General features: G+C 36.6%; 2 protein-coding genes across 5 annotated transcripts; both read right to left on the bottom strand.

Annotated features, from left to right (window-relative positions):
• Positions 1-118: 118 nt before the first annotated feature.
• On the bottom strand, positions 119-5,100 carry rilpl2 (Rab interacting lysosomal protein-like 2). The gene is made up of 4 exons (XM_074637900.1): positions 4,619-5,100; positions 4,380-4,531; positions 1,832-1,945; positions 119-1,317 (listed from the first exon to the last, which is right to left on the bottom strand). Exons 1-4 carry the CDS (start codon positions 4,910-4,912, stop codon positions 1,296-1,298), a joined length of 582 nt encoding a protein of 193 aa, XP_074494001.1. The 5' UTR covers positions 4,913-5,100; the 3' UTR covers positions 119-1,295.
• Positions 5,101-6,198: 1,098 nt separating this feature from the next.
• On the bottom strand, positions 6,199-12,653 carry LOC141769134 (RILP-like protein 1). Of its 4 annotated transcripts, XM_074637895.1 has the most exons (8): positions 12,157-12,651; positions 10,568-10,718; positions 8,813-8,931; positions 8,448-8,723; positions 8,155-8,331; positions 7,643-7,806; positions 7,472-7,570; positions 6,199-7,130 (listed from the first exon to the last, which is right to left on the bottom strand). In XM_074637895.1, the coding sequence occupies exons 1-8, from the start codon at positions 12,430-12,432 to the stop codon at positions 7,040-7,042; spliced, it is 1,353 nt and encodes a 450-aa protein (XP_074493996.1). In that variant the 5' UTR covers positions 12,433-12,651; the 3' UTR covers positions 6,199-7,039. The 4 variants fall into 4 exon arrangements, with proteins under 4 accessions (XP_074493996.1, XP_074493995.1, XP_074493994.1 ...); XM_074637894.1 differs by having other exon boundaries at positions 7,472-7,803; positions 12,157-12,653; XM_074637893.1 differs by having other exon boundaries at positions 7,472-7,806; positions 12,157-12,652.
• Between the last annotated feature and the right edge of the window lie 1,969 nt (positions 12,654-14,622).

Below are 14,622 nucleotides of genomic sequence, written 5' to 3'. Positions count from 1 at the left end.
GATCAGACTCCACTAATAGTATTACAACTATATTAGTCAATTAGATTCCAGTGGTGGCTGGCTGTGAAGGATTGTTTCAGACTTGTGTGATCCAAACATTTCCAATAACTCCAGAGCATTGTAAAGTCCAAAAGTCAACATTTATTGAAAAAACAGATGTTATCATTTCCAAAATTCACAACATGTGTAATGAAATATTTTGCTTCAATCCATATTTGTTGGTGTTTAGCCTTTCAAAAACAACATTTTCACTGCGGTCAAAAACAGTTTGCTCTCCTGCTTGCTGCACACAAAGGGAGGCACTGATTTAAACTCATTTGATACACTGAATAACTTTACTCAAATTGAGGACTTTGTTTGAGGATTCGTAATTTCTTTTAGGGTGATGACGTAATAAAATCAGCTTTTCTTATATACAAGTAGGGGAGGCTTCAAGGAAAATGGGTTGGGAACCACTGCTACAGGCTACCAGGGCTACCCAATGACATAATTACGTCCATCCCACAGTGCAGTTGAAGATGAAGTATTGCAAAGGAGATACGAGACTGAAAGACCCGTAAGGATAATAAATTTAGGTCAAAATGAAGTGATATTTCACACAGTGCATATTATCTTTCAACTCTGTTTCTATTGTATGCCAGAGCTAGAAAAAAAGTACAGTGCCCTGAAAGTACCTTGGATGTGTGCAACAAAGTTTAGAGTGGACTCTGACTTTCCTGAATTAAAAATACAATATTTTTGGTGAACTTTGACATCAGATCAGAACCTATATCATCGATGTGAAATAAAAAAATTTTAATATTCAATCAGAAAAAAAAAAACTATTCAAAATGTAATGTTTAAATATTCTTTTAAATTTTGGGGGGTGGGGCCCTCTTTCCTTTATTTGATAGCTGATGGCTGAGAGTGACAGAAAATGTTTTAGATTACTGGACCAACATGAAGCCCCCATGAAGATTTTTGATTTATAAAAAAATGACATTTCAAGCCTATAAATCACTTCATTTTGAGTGAGTGCATTCAACATAATCTCCAACACTAGTTGGATAATACTTTCCAGTTTCATTTCATATCATTACCTAACTTTCCACATAATATATATTTCTATTACAGCAACTCTATATAACAATAAATCACCTTAGGTTTAAATTACCAGTACAAAATACAGTGCTTGTTAGATTGACAAATAGACATTGTAAAAAATAAACCAATATAAAAGTGGTTAAAGGATGAGGAAATTGTGCCGACAAATCCTGTTTGTCTTCTACATGGTCAGTTCTTGTGAACGTTTTTTCTTATTTTCGCCTGAATGAAAACCTATAAACAGAAAAGGTCCAGTTAGTTTAAGGAGTTTGTTTCCGAGCATGGTGGAGTGAACATGGAACATACCAGTAAAACTGCCAGAAAGCAACACTGAGTCATTGCAGAATGTAATTACTGACGGCTGCAGTGGTTTAGCAGACACGTTGACATTTCCAACTCACAGTCTCTTTCTCTCATTCAGCGCTCACACAAACATCCTCAGCATCAGCATGAATTCATTTGGTCACAAGTATATCATTAGGAGACAGGAGGCGGGCTGTGAGAACAATCTCCCTGCTAGCTTCCTTCAACATCATGTGGTTGCTGATGAGATTCCTCTTGAAACTTTGCCATCTGAAGTTTACAGCTAAAATTAAATGTTACTTTGCACTACTTCTTTTAAATTACTTCTTTGTAGTCTGCGCAGTCATACTACAGGATTCTGTTTTTCTTCTTGTGTAGCATAAAGGGATTAGAAACACATTTTGTTGTGCAATGACAATAAAGGATCCTTGTTTGGTCTACTCACAGTTTGCCTATGGTTGTCCTCTCCTCTTTTACATCATCTGGACTGCGCACTGTGGGTGTTGGTGAGTCCAGATCCACCTCCACCATGGCGGGTTCAGCCTGTGGCAGAATCCCACTGCAGAACAAAGTAGTTTTCTGGTCAATGAGAATATTTTTATGCGAAGGTGAAAACAAAATCCACACTATCAAGTTGAAGCTATGCATGAGATTGAATTGATCTCTTCTCCTTCAAAACTAGAATCAGTGTTGTAATTAAAAAGATGAAAGCAGCGATGAAATTTAGGATAATTTCAGCTTTATATCATCAACACTGGTTTATTTCAGGATTACATTTGTCAAATTAGCAACAGAATAAAAGTATGCCTTTTTGAAAACCGGTTGATTACAAGTCTGTCATGTCTGTATTATACAAAGACTCTGTATGATTCTGGATGAGTAATGGCAGATACGGGTGGGATAACACTGGATATTGGTGTCTATTAAGGCTGGGCAATATGACGATATATATCATCAAAACAATATAGAAATATCTATCGTGTATATCTTTCTATATCATTTATATTGCGATATAGGCTAAGCCTATATGTATTTCTTTTTTCTCTATAATTTCACTTATGTTCATTTTGCACTCATGTTGTTCAAATGAGAAAATACTTTTTCATTTGTATTTAAGTATTTAATACAAGTACACAAAATAGGCTTTAACTTTACTTCATATTGACTATTTATTTATTGACTCACCAGAAAACATGCTACAGTATATCGTGATATATATCGTTATCGAGATATGAAATGACCTATATCGTGACAAAATATTTGGGGCATATTTCCCAGCCCTAGTGTCCATTTTCTAAAGATCAGTACACATCACTAGTGTATATGAGTGGTAGATGTGTACTTATATTAATATTGTCTAACAGCAGGCCTACAGATGGTCTCTCTCATTCTCTTGGAATTTATTTAACAGCTTAAAACAAGAACAAGAGGTAAAATTCAGAGTAACAACTTTATTAGCAACACCTAAACAATCCAATGTAGTACTATTAGGGCTGTCGAAATGAACGCGATAATAACGCGATAATAACGCGTTAACTCAAATTTGTTTTAATGCCACTCATTTTTTTAAATGCAACTTTCGATTTTTAGGTGGCTCAATTTTAAAGCTAAACCTAAAGAATCTATTGAAATCTCTGACGCTAAATAACGCTCCAAACTTACGTTAATTTTGGCGAGGGAAAACTGTCATGGCCATTTTCAAAGGGGTCCCTTGACCTCTGACCTCAAGATATGTGAATGAAAATGGGTTCTATGTGTACCCACGAGTCTCCCCTTTACAGAAATGCCCACTTTATGATAACCACATGCAGTATTGGGGAAGTCATAGTCAAGTCAGCACACTGACACACTGACAGCTGTTGTTACCTGTTGGGCTTCAGTTTGCCATATTATGATTTCAGCATATTTTTTATGCTTAATGCAGTATATATACATACATTTGCATAAAGAAGCATATTTGCTCACTCCCATGTTGATAAGAGTATTAAATACTTGACAAATCTCCCTTTAAGGTCCATTTTGAACAGATACAAAAATGTGTGATTAATCGTGATTGACTATGGAAAATCATGCGATTAATTGCGATGAAATATTTTAATCAATTGTATATATTTATACAACTATACCATACTATAGCCCTGCAATAAATCCTGTCTTTGCAAAGCTTATAATATTCACTTTTGTTGACTTTGTGTCAGAGAGTTGTTGATTTAGCTATATGGTCATTTTTAGGTTGTAGTTAGTGGTGGTGGTGTATTGGATACACTAGTAAGGTGTTTCTAATGCTCTGTGGAGATGGACAACACATTATAGTGCACATTTAGAGAAGAGGTGACATGATATAAGTTGAAAAAAAAAAAACTTCAACTGCATTTTATGCAGTTAGAAAAAATAAAATACTCACTTAGGGGGTCCAGAGACAAATTCTTTTCAATTTGGGAACCCATTTTTGACTCATTTAGGCAAACTGAAAACAATGCCTGACACCCTTTAGCAGTTCCAATCAAACTAGACTTCAACTTACAGTATAGTCAAACTACCATCCTGACTTATTCACTTTGTTTTATTTTACCCACTTTATCTTATTTATATGTACAGTACATGGATGTGGGTATATGTATGTGTGTGTATATATATATGCAATACATACGTGTATGTATGGGCATGAACATGTGGGTATATGAGTGTGTGTATGCATATATACATATATAGTTGTTTATCTAATATAATTACTCTTACTATTTCTACATTTATCAATATTAGCTTGCTGTCAATCTGATATGGTGCTCTGTTTCTCTCAACATGGCATCCCAAATATATAGGGTTCTCAGGAATATGTTATGATTATGTATGTATGTACACATGTGTTTGTACAGATATGTACTGTATGTATGTGTATATGTATATATATTTTTGTGTATATGCAGGTATGTATGTATATATGTATATATTTAACTTGTTTTTTTCCCCATTATTTAGACATTGTTGCTCACCTCTTGTAGAGCTGCAGCTCCTCCTGAGCCACCATGAGCTGAGCTTTGAGCTGGTTCCTCTCCTGCAGAACCTCCTTCAGCTCCTGCATGGTGAAGCGCGGTCTGTTGGGGTCTGTGAGGTCCACCACCATCTGGTTTGGTCCCGCTGTTTGCTTTAATGGCAAGACAGGAAAAAGCATCTTTAAAACGTCCACTTTAATGACTTCAAGTCAAACTTGTACATGACAGTGAAGACTCACTGTGCCCTGCCCAGAGGAGGTCTCCTTGACGATGCGGTCCAGTTCACTCTTCAAGTTGTCCCTCTCCATTCTCAGCTCCTCCAGAGACAAGTTGTACTTATTCACCAGAGTCTCGAACATTTCCAACACACGGACTATCCTGAACTGTAGATCCGACACTTCTTCGCCTGTACTGCTGATTTTCAACAGATCTCGTCCGATCACATAGGAGATGTCATAAACATCCTCCACCGTCAGCTCAAACGCTTCCTTCTCGAAAGCCAGAGCAGGCGACGACTCCTCACTAAACTCCATGACGACTACAAATAAAGTTAACTTTTCTCCCACAACAATGCTCTAAAATACCCGCTTTCTCTCTTTCTGTCTGTCTTGGGTTCAACAGTTTTACAGGCAGAAGGTAACTAACTAACTTCCAGAGCAGAGCAGCACTTCCCCCATCACTCCTCCACCAATAGCGTGACTCTGTGTGGACAGAAGAGGAGGGCAAAGTATCCTAGCGACAGGTGAGCACAAAGATCCTATATAACTCAAGATGACTCCCTCTCTGTAGACACTAGAGGAGAGCAAAGTATCCTAGCGACAGGTGAGCACAAAGATCCTATATAACTCAAGATGACTCACTCAACACTGTCCATCCGTAAACGCGGGTCTTTTTTCAGGTAATGAGTGAGTGAGTGAGACCTCTCAATTTTTTAACTTCTCTTAGTGTCATGTGAGAAAGCACGTGATTTGATGTTTTTAATTTTTGTTGTATTTTTCTCTAAATGTTCTCTCTGTTGGACTGATTTATATGTTTTTATATACTATACAATATGTCGCATTGATGTTATACTATTTTATATTAATATGTTATACATGTTTTATGACATTACACACACTATATTGTATCTATATTTATACATACACCGACGTTGCTGCTGATCAAAAACTTTCTTTTATAGGAAAGCGTTTTTGAATGATTAATATGATGCTGGCTTTTATCATCCCTCTCTGGCCATTTTATTCTGCTTTCTAAATTGTATTTACCCCCAGATGTTTCTTGTTTTTATGATCCCTCTGTTGATTGTATTTTATTCTTTGCTGATTTATTTTTTTGTTTTTCTTGTAAAGCACTTTGTAACCTTGTTTAGAAAAGTGCTATAGAAATACATTTTATTGTTATTATGTATTTATATATATATATGATCACACCATTATGTAACTCTTGCCTTGGAATTTTTTGTTATATTGCTCTTGTATAGTTTTCTATTTTTATTTCTATTCTATTTAATTGTATGTATTTCTAATTATTTATTGTTTACATTCTCAATTTATCTGTTCTTATTTCAGTCCATGTGCTGCTGCAACACCTGAATCTCTCCTCTGGGGTTCAAAAAAGGATTATTTTATTTTTATCTTCTATTATTTTATTTTTATATTTTACATTTAGAGTGAAAGGACCAAGGAAATATTCTTGTCTGCATAAAATAATGTCTAAATATCACTATAAACTATTTTAAGGAGACAAAGACAACCTATATCTGGCACTTCTTAGCCATATTAGTATTTGATAGGAACACAATAACAACATTCAAAAGATGAAAAATAAAACTTTATTACTTTATTTTGAACAAGCATTATTTTACAGATGCACGTATTGGTTGTTAGAGCATGTTTTACAATACTTTTACAATTAATGTTGGAATAGGTGTACTGGTCATACTGGTGTTTTACCAGTATGATTGTGTGGTACCACACTGTAGTACTGCAGGTATACAGTAACATCCTCTTTTCATCAATTCGGGACAAAGCACATTATCCCAAACAGTCTCTTAGTGGGGGCACATGATCATCCAGCTCATTTGCTACACCTTGAAATCAGACTCAAACACTTCTAAAATCACTTAAACATAAATGACACAAGATGTCCCATTTATCGCTCTTATAGCAGCTGGACCAATCCCCACATGATGTCATTACTCAGAGACTGCTGAGGAACCTGAATGTTATAACTCAATTCATCCTCGGTGGAATGCAGTGATGCCATTTCTGTATTTGGATCAAATAATATAGTGGGAAACTTGAGTGCTAAGTTATTTGGCATTACAGCAGCAACTTTTTCATTTTAATACATAAAGTGATGCACTGATGACTTTTTATTAAGCCACATAGATACACATAAGAGTGTCCAGGTAAGACAAGTTGTCTCACATTTGAACTACATAGGCCCTTTTAAAGCTCTTACCAAGTTAGCTAAAATGCTACCAAAAGTCGTTTTAAGTGTATAAACACCATACAGATTTAGTTTAAAATAACAAACTAATTCAGCCAGTATACCAATTCTTGTAAATATGTCTGGACAAACTGCGTTGAGAGAATCAACCTGTTGTTGACACCGTGTGGGGAAAAAAACAAGAGAAATAGTACAATTTAAAGTCAAGGTCATACATAGGAAAGTCTTCTGATTGGCATCAACATGGGGTCGTCCGCAAGCAAACCGGCTGCCACCATCGGCATTATGGCAGTAAAGATCCTGTCCAGAGATGAAAATGGAAATGGTGACACGATGAGATGGAGACAGGATTAGTATTAGAGAAAAAACACAAAAGCGCTGTTGTGAACACAATTATATGTTTTGTGACCCTCAATGAACCACAGTGACGCTCGCTATCACATGAAAACAGGCGCTATTTGTTTTACCTGTACAATCAGTTAAGTGTGTTTCTCTGATGACGTTTGAAAGACACATTATGATGATAAATTACACCGAAAATAAAACAGGGCGTTGAAGTGCTGGCCCTCTTGACAAATACGAAGGTAGACTTTGGGTGTATGAAGAAAAGTATGCGACGATCAAGTCAACTCATTACTCACAAGCGTCTAATTCCTGATTCGGCCTGATCAGAGGAACTGGAGCATGGTGGAGGAGATGGAGGACAAACAATGAAGCTGACGTCATCCTCAAACTCCTCACTGAGGGACATGGAAGAGGTAACTGTTAACTTTGGCATCGGTGTGCAGTTGAGATTAGTAAAGAAAACATACCTTTTGTAATATGCCAGCTCTTCCTGCAGCACAAACACTTGGGCCTTGAGTTCATTCTTCTCCTGCAGGACGTCCCGCAGCTCCTGCAGGGTGAAGCGAGGTTTGTCTGGCTCCTGCTCCAGGCTGTCTGTCAACTCCTCTCGGTCTGTATCATCTGACACCTTCTGAAGTCAAAACATACATTCAGCATTTCTCTCGAGCATGGGGGTTAAACTGATATAAATTTCTGCCATCTGCAGTGTTGGTGGTAATTCATATCATAACAGTTGGTAGAAACGCACCATGAAAGAAAGCAATGTGACAATAAAATAGGAAAATAACACTGTGAGTTAATGTACACAACCGAGATTAAAAAAAAAAAAAAAGATTTGTAGGTGTTTCATGGGGTAGGAAATGTATCCAACATGCTTGTAAGGACACACCAGCATGACAGCGTGATCATGCTTTGTGTTTAATGTAAATAGTCTTACAGTGGGCATCTGCTATAATAACCACAGTTAAACAGGTGTTACCAGTAACAATGCTGTCGTATGCTCATCTTCGTCATCTTCTTCCTCATTATTTTCTCTCTTTGACGTCCTTGGGAGAGGGGGAGGACTCTTGTCAGGCTCAAAGCAGTTTGCCAGGAAGCCAGGGTCCCCGCCACACTCAGCCCACACTGAATTTGGATTGGAGTTAGATGAGGAGGACTGGATTGGCAACACAAAACATCCACTTAGGCACTAGAAAACCTGCCAGACTTAAAGAACTTAATGAACCAAACCTAATTTCAACCTTATTGTACACATGGTTTTCTTTTTCTTACCGCCATCTGTGTTGATGTTGGTGGTGACATCCCAGATCTATTAAGAGAGGTTTCTTCTATATTAGTGACCTCTTCCTCCAGTTCCCAACCACGGAGCTCCTTTCTCAGCCTGGTGACCTCCAGCTGCAGAGCCCCCAGCTCCTGCTGCCGTGCCTGGGCTGCAGCCTCCAGCTCAGCCCTCTGCTGGATCAGCGCCTTGCCCTGAGCCTCCATCACTCCTATCCTGTGACGAAGGTCCTGGTTAATTCTTATCAGCCGATGCTGCTGCATCTGGAGCTGCAGATGAGGAAATGCATTTTGTGACTTCACAAAATCTGGTCAAAGGAGGTAAACTAATAAAGTTCGTCATTGGTCTAAATCCTCACCGCCTCAACATCCTCGTTTTTTAGTGTCAGCTCGTGGTCTTTAGCCCGGATTTCATCCCTCTGCTTATCCACCAAGTCTTTCAGCTTATTCATCACCTGCCTCTCCTTCTCTGACATTCCTGTGGATATCATAAAAAAAAAGTACAGAAAAAAATGTTCACACATGCAACATCATTAGAATCTAACAGGGTTCATTCATTTCATTTCTTTACCAGTTATTTTTTACCATCCACTGAGCCATAGGGTTTCCAATCATGCCAAACAGCAACCCTTTAAATGCATCAACTGACCAAATTCAGCAACACCCATTTGATTCAAAGTGCAAAATTTGGTAGGTGACTAAAATATAAATATAAACATAACATCAAAACGAGTTTTCAGAACACAGCCTTTTTGCAATTGTAAAGTATTGTAATTGTATTAAAGCATCTGTTACCCCATGAATGTATTTCTACATAAATAATGTGTCCGTGAGCAGAGTGATCATATCATGCAGCACCCATTCATTGGGATGTACATGTTTTATAAGCAGTGTGAATGCACTGTGGCCCCGGCAGTAAGTATAGCTGCAGCCACCATGAAAGTCTCACACAAGAGCGATATATTCTGGTCTGCTTCAAAAATAGTCTCCTTAACAAGCTCCTGACTGTCTCTCTTCACAGCCTCCTTTTTCATGTCAACATGCAAGCATGCAGCATATACTGTGTAGAATCCCACATAGGGTAAATATGCGTAACGTACAGCAGATGGTTAATCAGCGCAGCACAAATCTGCAGTGAGAACACATCAGATCTGTACTGGAACTCTCAGCCAAGACCAAACTAATTTAGCATCCAGAGCCATCACAAGATACTGTACAACACAACATGCATGGCGAGACTTCAAACAGCAACAGACATCAGATGTGTGTGTTGTGATTAGTAGTAGTTATTATACTATATACTATGTACTTAATACATTCTCATATTCTTAATATTTGTATATTTGTATATTTCTTTAATATTTGATATAAATAATATTTCCAGCTATACACTGACTATGTTTACATGCAAGTACACAAATACACAGTAACCAGATTAAGACAATAGATTGATTTAGGTTTGATCAGGGTTTTCTGAGAAATTCAAGTTAGTATGTGCAATTTAGACGATGTAATTGTGTATCACGATATCTAGCTATATGATTTCATCACGATACGATTCCATAGAAAGACGATAAATTATCATATTGAATTATCACCCAGCCCTAATCGCTATCTACTATAATCACCATAGAGATGAAGTGATCAAACTACTTCTCTCCTGAAACTGATTCCGATAGCTGAACTCGGGGTATCTGCTGATACAAGTACCAATCGGATATGCTCTCCTTTTCCCAAATCTAAATTCAGTATAACTCACGGCACAGAATTCATTGGGAGGTGTTGGCAGCCTGCTGTTACTGATAGAATAAAACTGATAGCAGGAACGCTTCATTTTTTAAAATGACAATGTGGATCGGTCAAGTCATGGCTAATACTCGATCCGCTTAACAATGTCAATAATGGCATAGACACCAATCTGGCGTATCGGATCTGTGAGTCCCTATCACCATATAATTTGAAAATTAAACATTTAATATGGTTATTCCACCAGAAAAGTTGAAGAAACCGTAGGAAAAAATTGACATAATGATAAATATGTAAAAATCTTATCCCATACATCATCTTAAAACCTCCAAAAAGCCATCAGTGGAACCCTGGTGGAGACAACCTACCCTCCTGTTTCTGCAAGTCTTCCTCTGAGACGGGGGACTCTTTGAGAGAGAGGCTCACTAACAGCCTCTTGTTCTCTGCCTGAAGCTGGGTGATCTGAGAGAGCAGGTCCTGGACTTCTCCTCGCCACACATCTTCCACCATCTCCAACTCCTGAGCATATGAGATGAAGAATAACATAAAAATGAGGGAAAACATCAACACAGTTAAGTGTCTGCACAGAGTGGTATTGTTTGGAAATGGTCAATATAGCTGGGTGAACATGAGGGCATGAGTCAACTAAACTGAATCGCTCAAAATCGCTTGGTTTTGTTGTTGTCACACCTTATTTGAGTTTACTGATAGTGTGCTGTAAATTAAAAATGTAGTAATGTGAACTTTAAAGTATAACACAAAGTAGGGCTGCAATTAACAACTATTTTCATTGTCGACTAATCTGATTATTTTTTTAATTAATCGTCATAAAATGGTGAAAAAATGTCAATCAGTGTTTCCCAAAGCCCAAGATGACGTCCTCAAATGTCTTGTTTTGTCCATAACTCAAAGATATTCAGTTTACTGTCATAGAGGAGTAAAGAAACCAGAAGATATTCACATTTAAGAAGCTGGAATCAGAGAATTTTTACTTTGTTTTCTCAAAAAATTACTCAAACCGATTAATCGATTATCAAAATAGTTGGCGATTAATTTAATAGTTGACAACTTATCGATTAATCGTTGCAGCTCTACCGCAAATTACTGAATTGTTCCTTAATAAATCATAGACTAAGCTACTGGAGTTACCCTGCACTATATTAATTTTTAACAGTCTCTTCTGCACTATATTCACTTTTTTAATAGTCGTGTATCACAGCTGTTACCCTGCACTATATTCAGTTTTAACAGTTTTCTTCATCTCCTTGTATTTTTATATATATATATATATATATTTTTTTTTTTGACTTTTTACTTTGCATTATCTTTTTTACTGCCTTTTTTACTAACATATTTTGCACTATGGAACTGTGATGCTGGAAACTTGAATTTCCCTCGGGATCAATAAAGTTACTATCTATCTATCTATCTATCTATCTATCTATCTATCACTATATAGTAATGAAATAGTATGTGTAGGATAGTTTACTGCACTGATCTTAGTATGACTAATCTGATGTAATAGTATAATCTTGACTATAACAAATACTGCTAAATTGATTAACTGATGAATCAGTTATTGATGCCAGAAAATTAATCAGTGATAGTTGTTCAACAAACTTTTGTTAGTTTGCTGCTTTTCTCTGTTTCATCATTATAAACTTTTATTTTTTTTAATTTATTTTTTTACTGTTGGTCAAACAAAAAGAGGAATTTTGAAATGTCAAAACAAGACTTATATCATTGTAGATGTGCCTTAGTTCCTTATGCTGCCTTGAAATGTCACAACACAAATGCACACAGGCAGACAGACAGACAGACATACCCAACTAAAACATACAGGTAGACAGACAAGTACGTTAGAGAAACAGACGGTTTAGTTGATGGTGACACACACAGGTAAACACAGGTAAACACAGGTAAACACATATAGACAGGTGTCCACACACACAGAGACCTTCTGGTGCCTCCTCTCCTGCTCGTATCTGTCGCTCCTCTCCTGCCTCAGTCTGTCCAGCTCTCCCCGCAGCTCGTCGGCCTCCTGTCCGGCGGCCCCGCTGCTCACCAGGGCCTCCAGCAGCTCCAGGACCCGGACCACTTTGGGCACCACCCCGACCAGAGACTCGCACCCGAACCGGTCGATGATCCGCTCAAAGTCCCGTCCGAGCACCGAGGCGATTTCGTACACATCCGTGACCGTCAGCTCCAAAGCGGGTCTGTCCAGCGCTGTCATACTGTCTCTGTCCTCTGTCCTCTGCTTTATTTACACCTCATAACTACTGTCCTCTGCTTTATTTACACCAAAGACACTCAACATGTCTGTCTGTCCTCTCTCACACTCTGAGCACACTCACATCTGCTGTAGAAACACTGCTTTAGCACGAGTTAGCTGAAGTTACATGAAGACATGAGGACAACTAGTTTCAGTATGTTGATAGTTTAAACTTTTCCACCGTTAGAGGTAGTACCTTTGATGCTGCGTTCAATAACCACGGCGAAAACTCGTACATGTTAGGTTCAAATAACGCATATGCCATAGATAGATGAAGCACATAATGAAGAAATTAGGAAAAAAATCTTTACAAAAATTAAATGGAAACTCCAAGATTTTGATTCCCTCTCTAACCAAAATAAAATACAAGATTCAAGATTCAAGCCCTTTATTGTCATTGTGTAGTACAATGAAATTAGATTGTGACAATCCCATAGGTGCTAATGAAAAGATAATACAATAAAAAAATAGATAGTGCAATATAAATATAACAAAATATATAAAAGATAATACAATATATAATATATAATATATATATAATAAATTATTGCACAGAGTGATCAGCATGTTATTGCACATATTCGTAACAGTAGATTTACAGTATTTACATTGCACAAAAGTGACACAAAAGTGACCAACATGTTATTGCACATTTACATTGCACGTGTTCAACTCAGACAGAGGATATGTCAGAGTTCAGGAGGTTTATCGCAGTTGGGAAAAAAATAAAAAACATCTACTTGGAGAAAATAGTGTCATCAGCATAGAAGCTGCAGGATATGTCAGTGCATGTCACAGCCTAAGAGACAACCACACCAACAACACATAATAGATGTAACTCACACTCAGCCTTTTATTTACTCGTCTACTTCGTTTTTTTTTTTGTTGCTGTTTTTTTACATTTATTCTTTGATATTGCAATAAATTGTTATTAATTGTTTTTTATTTGTTTGTTTGTTTTATATATGTATATAAATGTTTTTCTTTTTCTTTTGATCTTTTTTAAAATTTTTATTTATAATTGAATTGACGCTTTGGCATTATTGTTCACCTGACAGTCATGCCAATAAAGCAAATTGAATTGAATTGAATAGTAGTTCATAGTTGAAGCCGCAGCGCTTAATATTGCAGTGGGCTGATAAATTAAATAATAAGAATATATTCATCACTAATAATAATACATTGTTTTGACTATGTTAGCTTATGGTCCTGTTCCGTTAAAGTTGTTAGTATCTGCAGGAGTTCAACATCGTGGTTTGAAGATGTCATATTTTCCACCGCTCCTGAAGGCAGCACCCCCTCCACGTTGACTCAAAGTCCTACTGCGCATGTCATGTTATTACTAGTTCATTACCTTCTATGCACATCATTAAAGCTTTTAAAATATCCCAGCACTGACCTCTGACCCTTCACTTCATTTATTTTATTTAAATGTATTTATTTTACTTTATTTCATTTTAATTCTTTGGATTGTTTAAGTATGTGTCCCTTTTTCTCTGAATTCAATTGAAATTATAGTTTAAGATGAGGTCTTGTTTTGTTTTTTTGTTTTCTCTCTCCCCCTTGTTTTAAGTTGGGAAATTTTGTGTAAAAACAAAGAGACAGCTGTAAAATGAAAATACAGTAGGAAAGAATGTGAAAATGATTGTATAAGTTACTGAAACTGCAATAAAAACTAAGGTAAAATATATATATATATATCCCAGCACCTGATGTACAGACAGCCTATGATAAGCAAATAAAATCTTAGCGAAAAATAATTTATTAAAATATTACCAATGTATGTATTAACATAAAAGGTAAGTGAATTTCTTGGTAGAGAATTGAAAAGAAAATATGTATAGAATATTTCACTTAATTAATTTCTGGCTACCAACTACACCAATACTTCTATTATTTGTATCATAATTTTCATCCGTTTTAGATATAGTCTGCAAATACAGTCAACTATGGTTAATCATACCAGCGTAACAAATTAGTTTTGTTTAACCTTAGATAATATTATATAGCCTGTTCAATACTGTTTGGGGGAAAAAGCCCATTCAATTCTTTTAGTTTCTTCTTGAATGTGCTTTGTGTGATTATATGTCATTATTGATCAAATCTTTGAGACCTAAAAAAAAGCTTAATAAGAGACAAAGTAACACAATG

The sequence above is a fragment of the Sebastes fasciatus genome, chromosome 6, assembly GCF_043250625.1.
Source record: "Sebastes fasciatus isolate fSebFas1 chromosome 6, fSebFas1.pri, whole genome shotgun sequence".
Classification (NCBI taxonomy): domain Eukaryota; kingdom Metazoa; phylum Chordata; class Actinopteri; order Perciformes; family Sebastidae; genus Sebastes; species Sebastes fasciatus.
The sequence above is the reverse complement of the archived record's forward strand: the minus strand, read 5'-3'. Positions and strand labels throughout refer to the sequence as shown.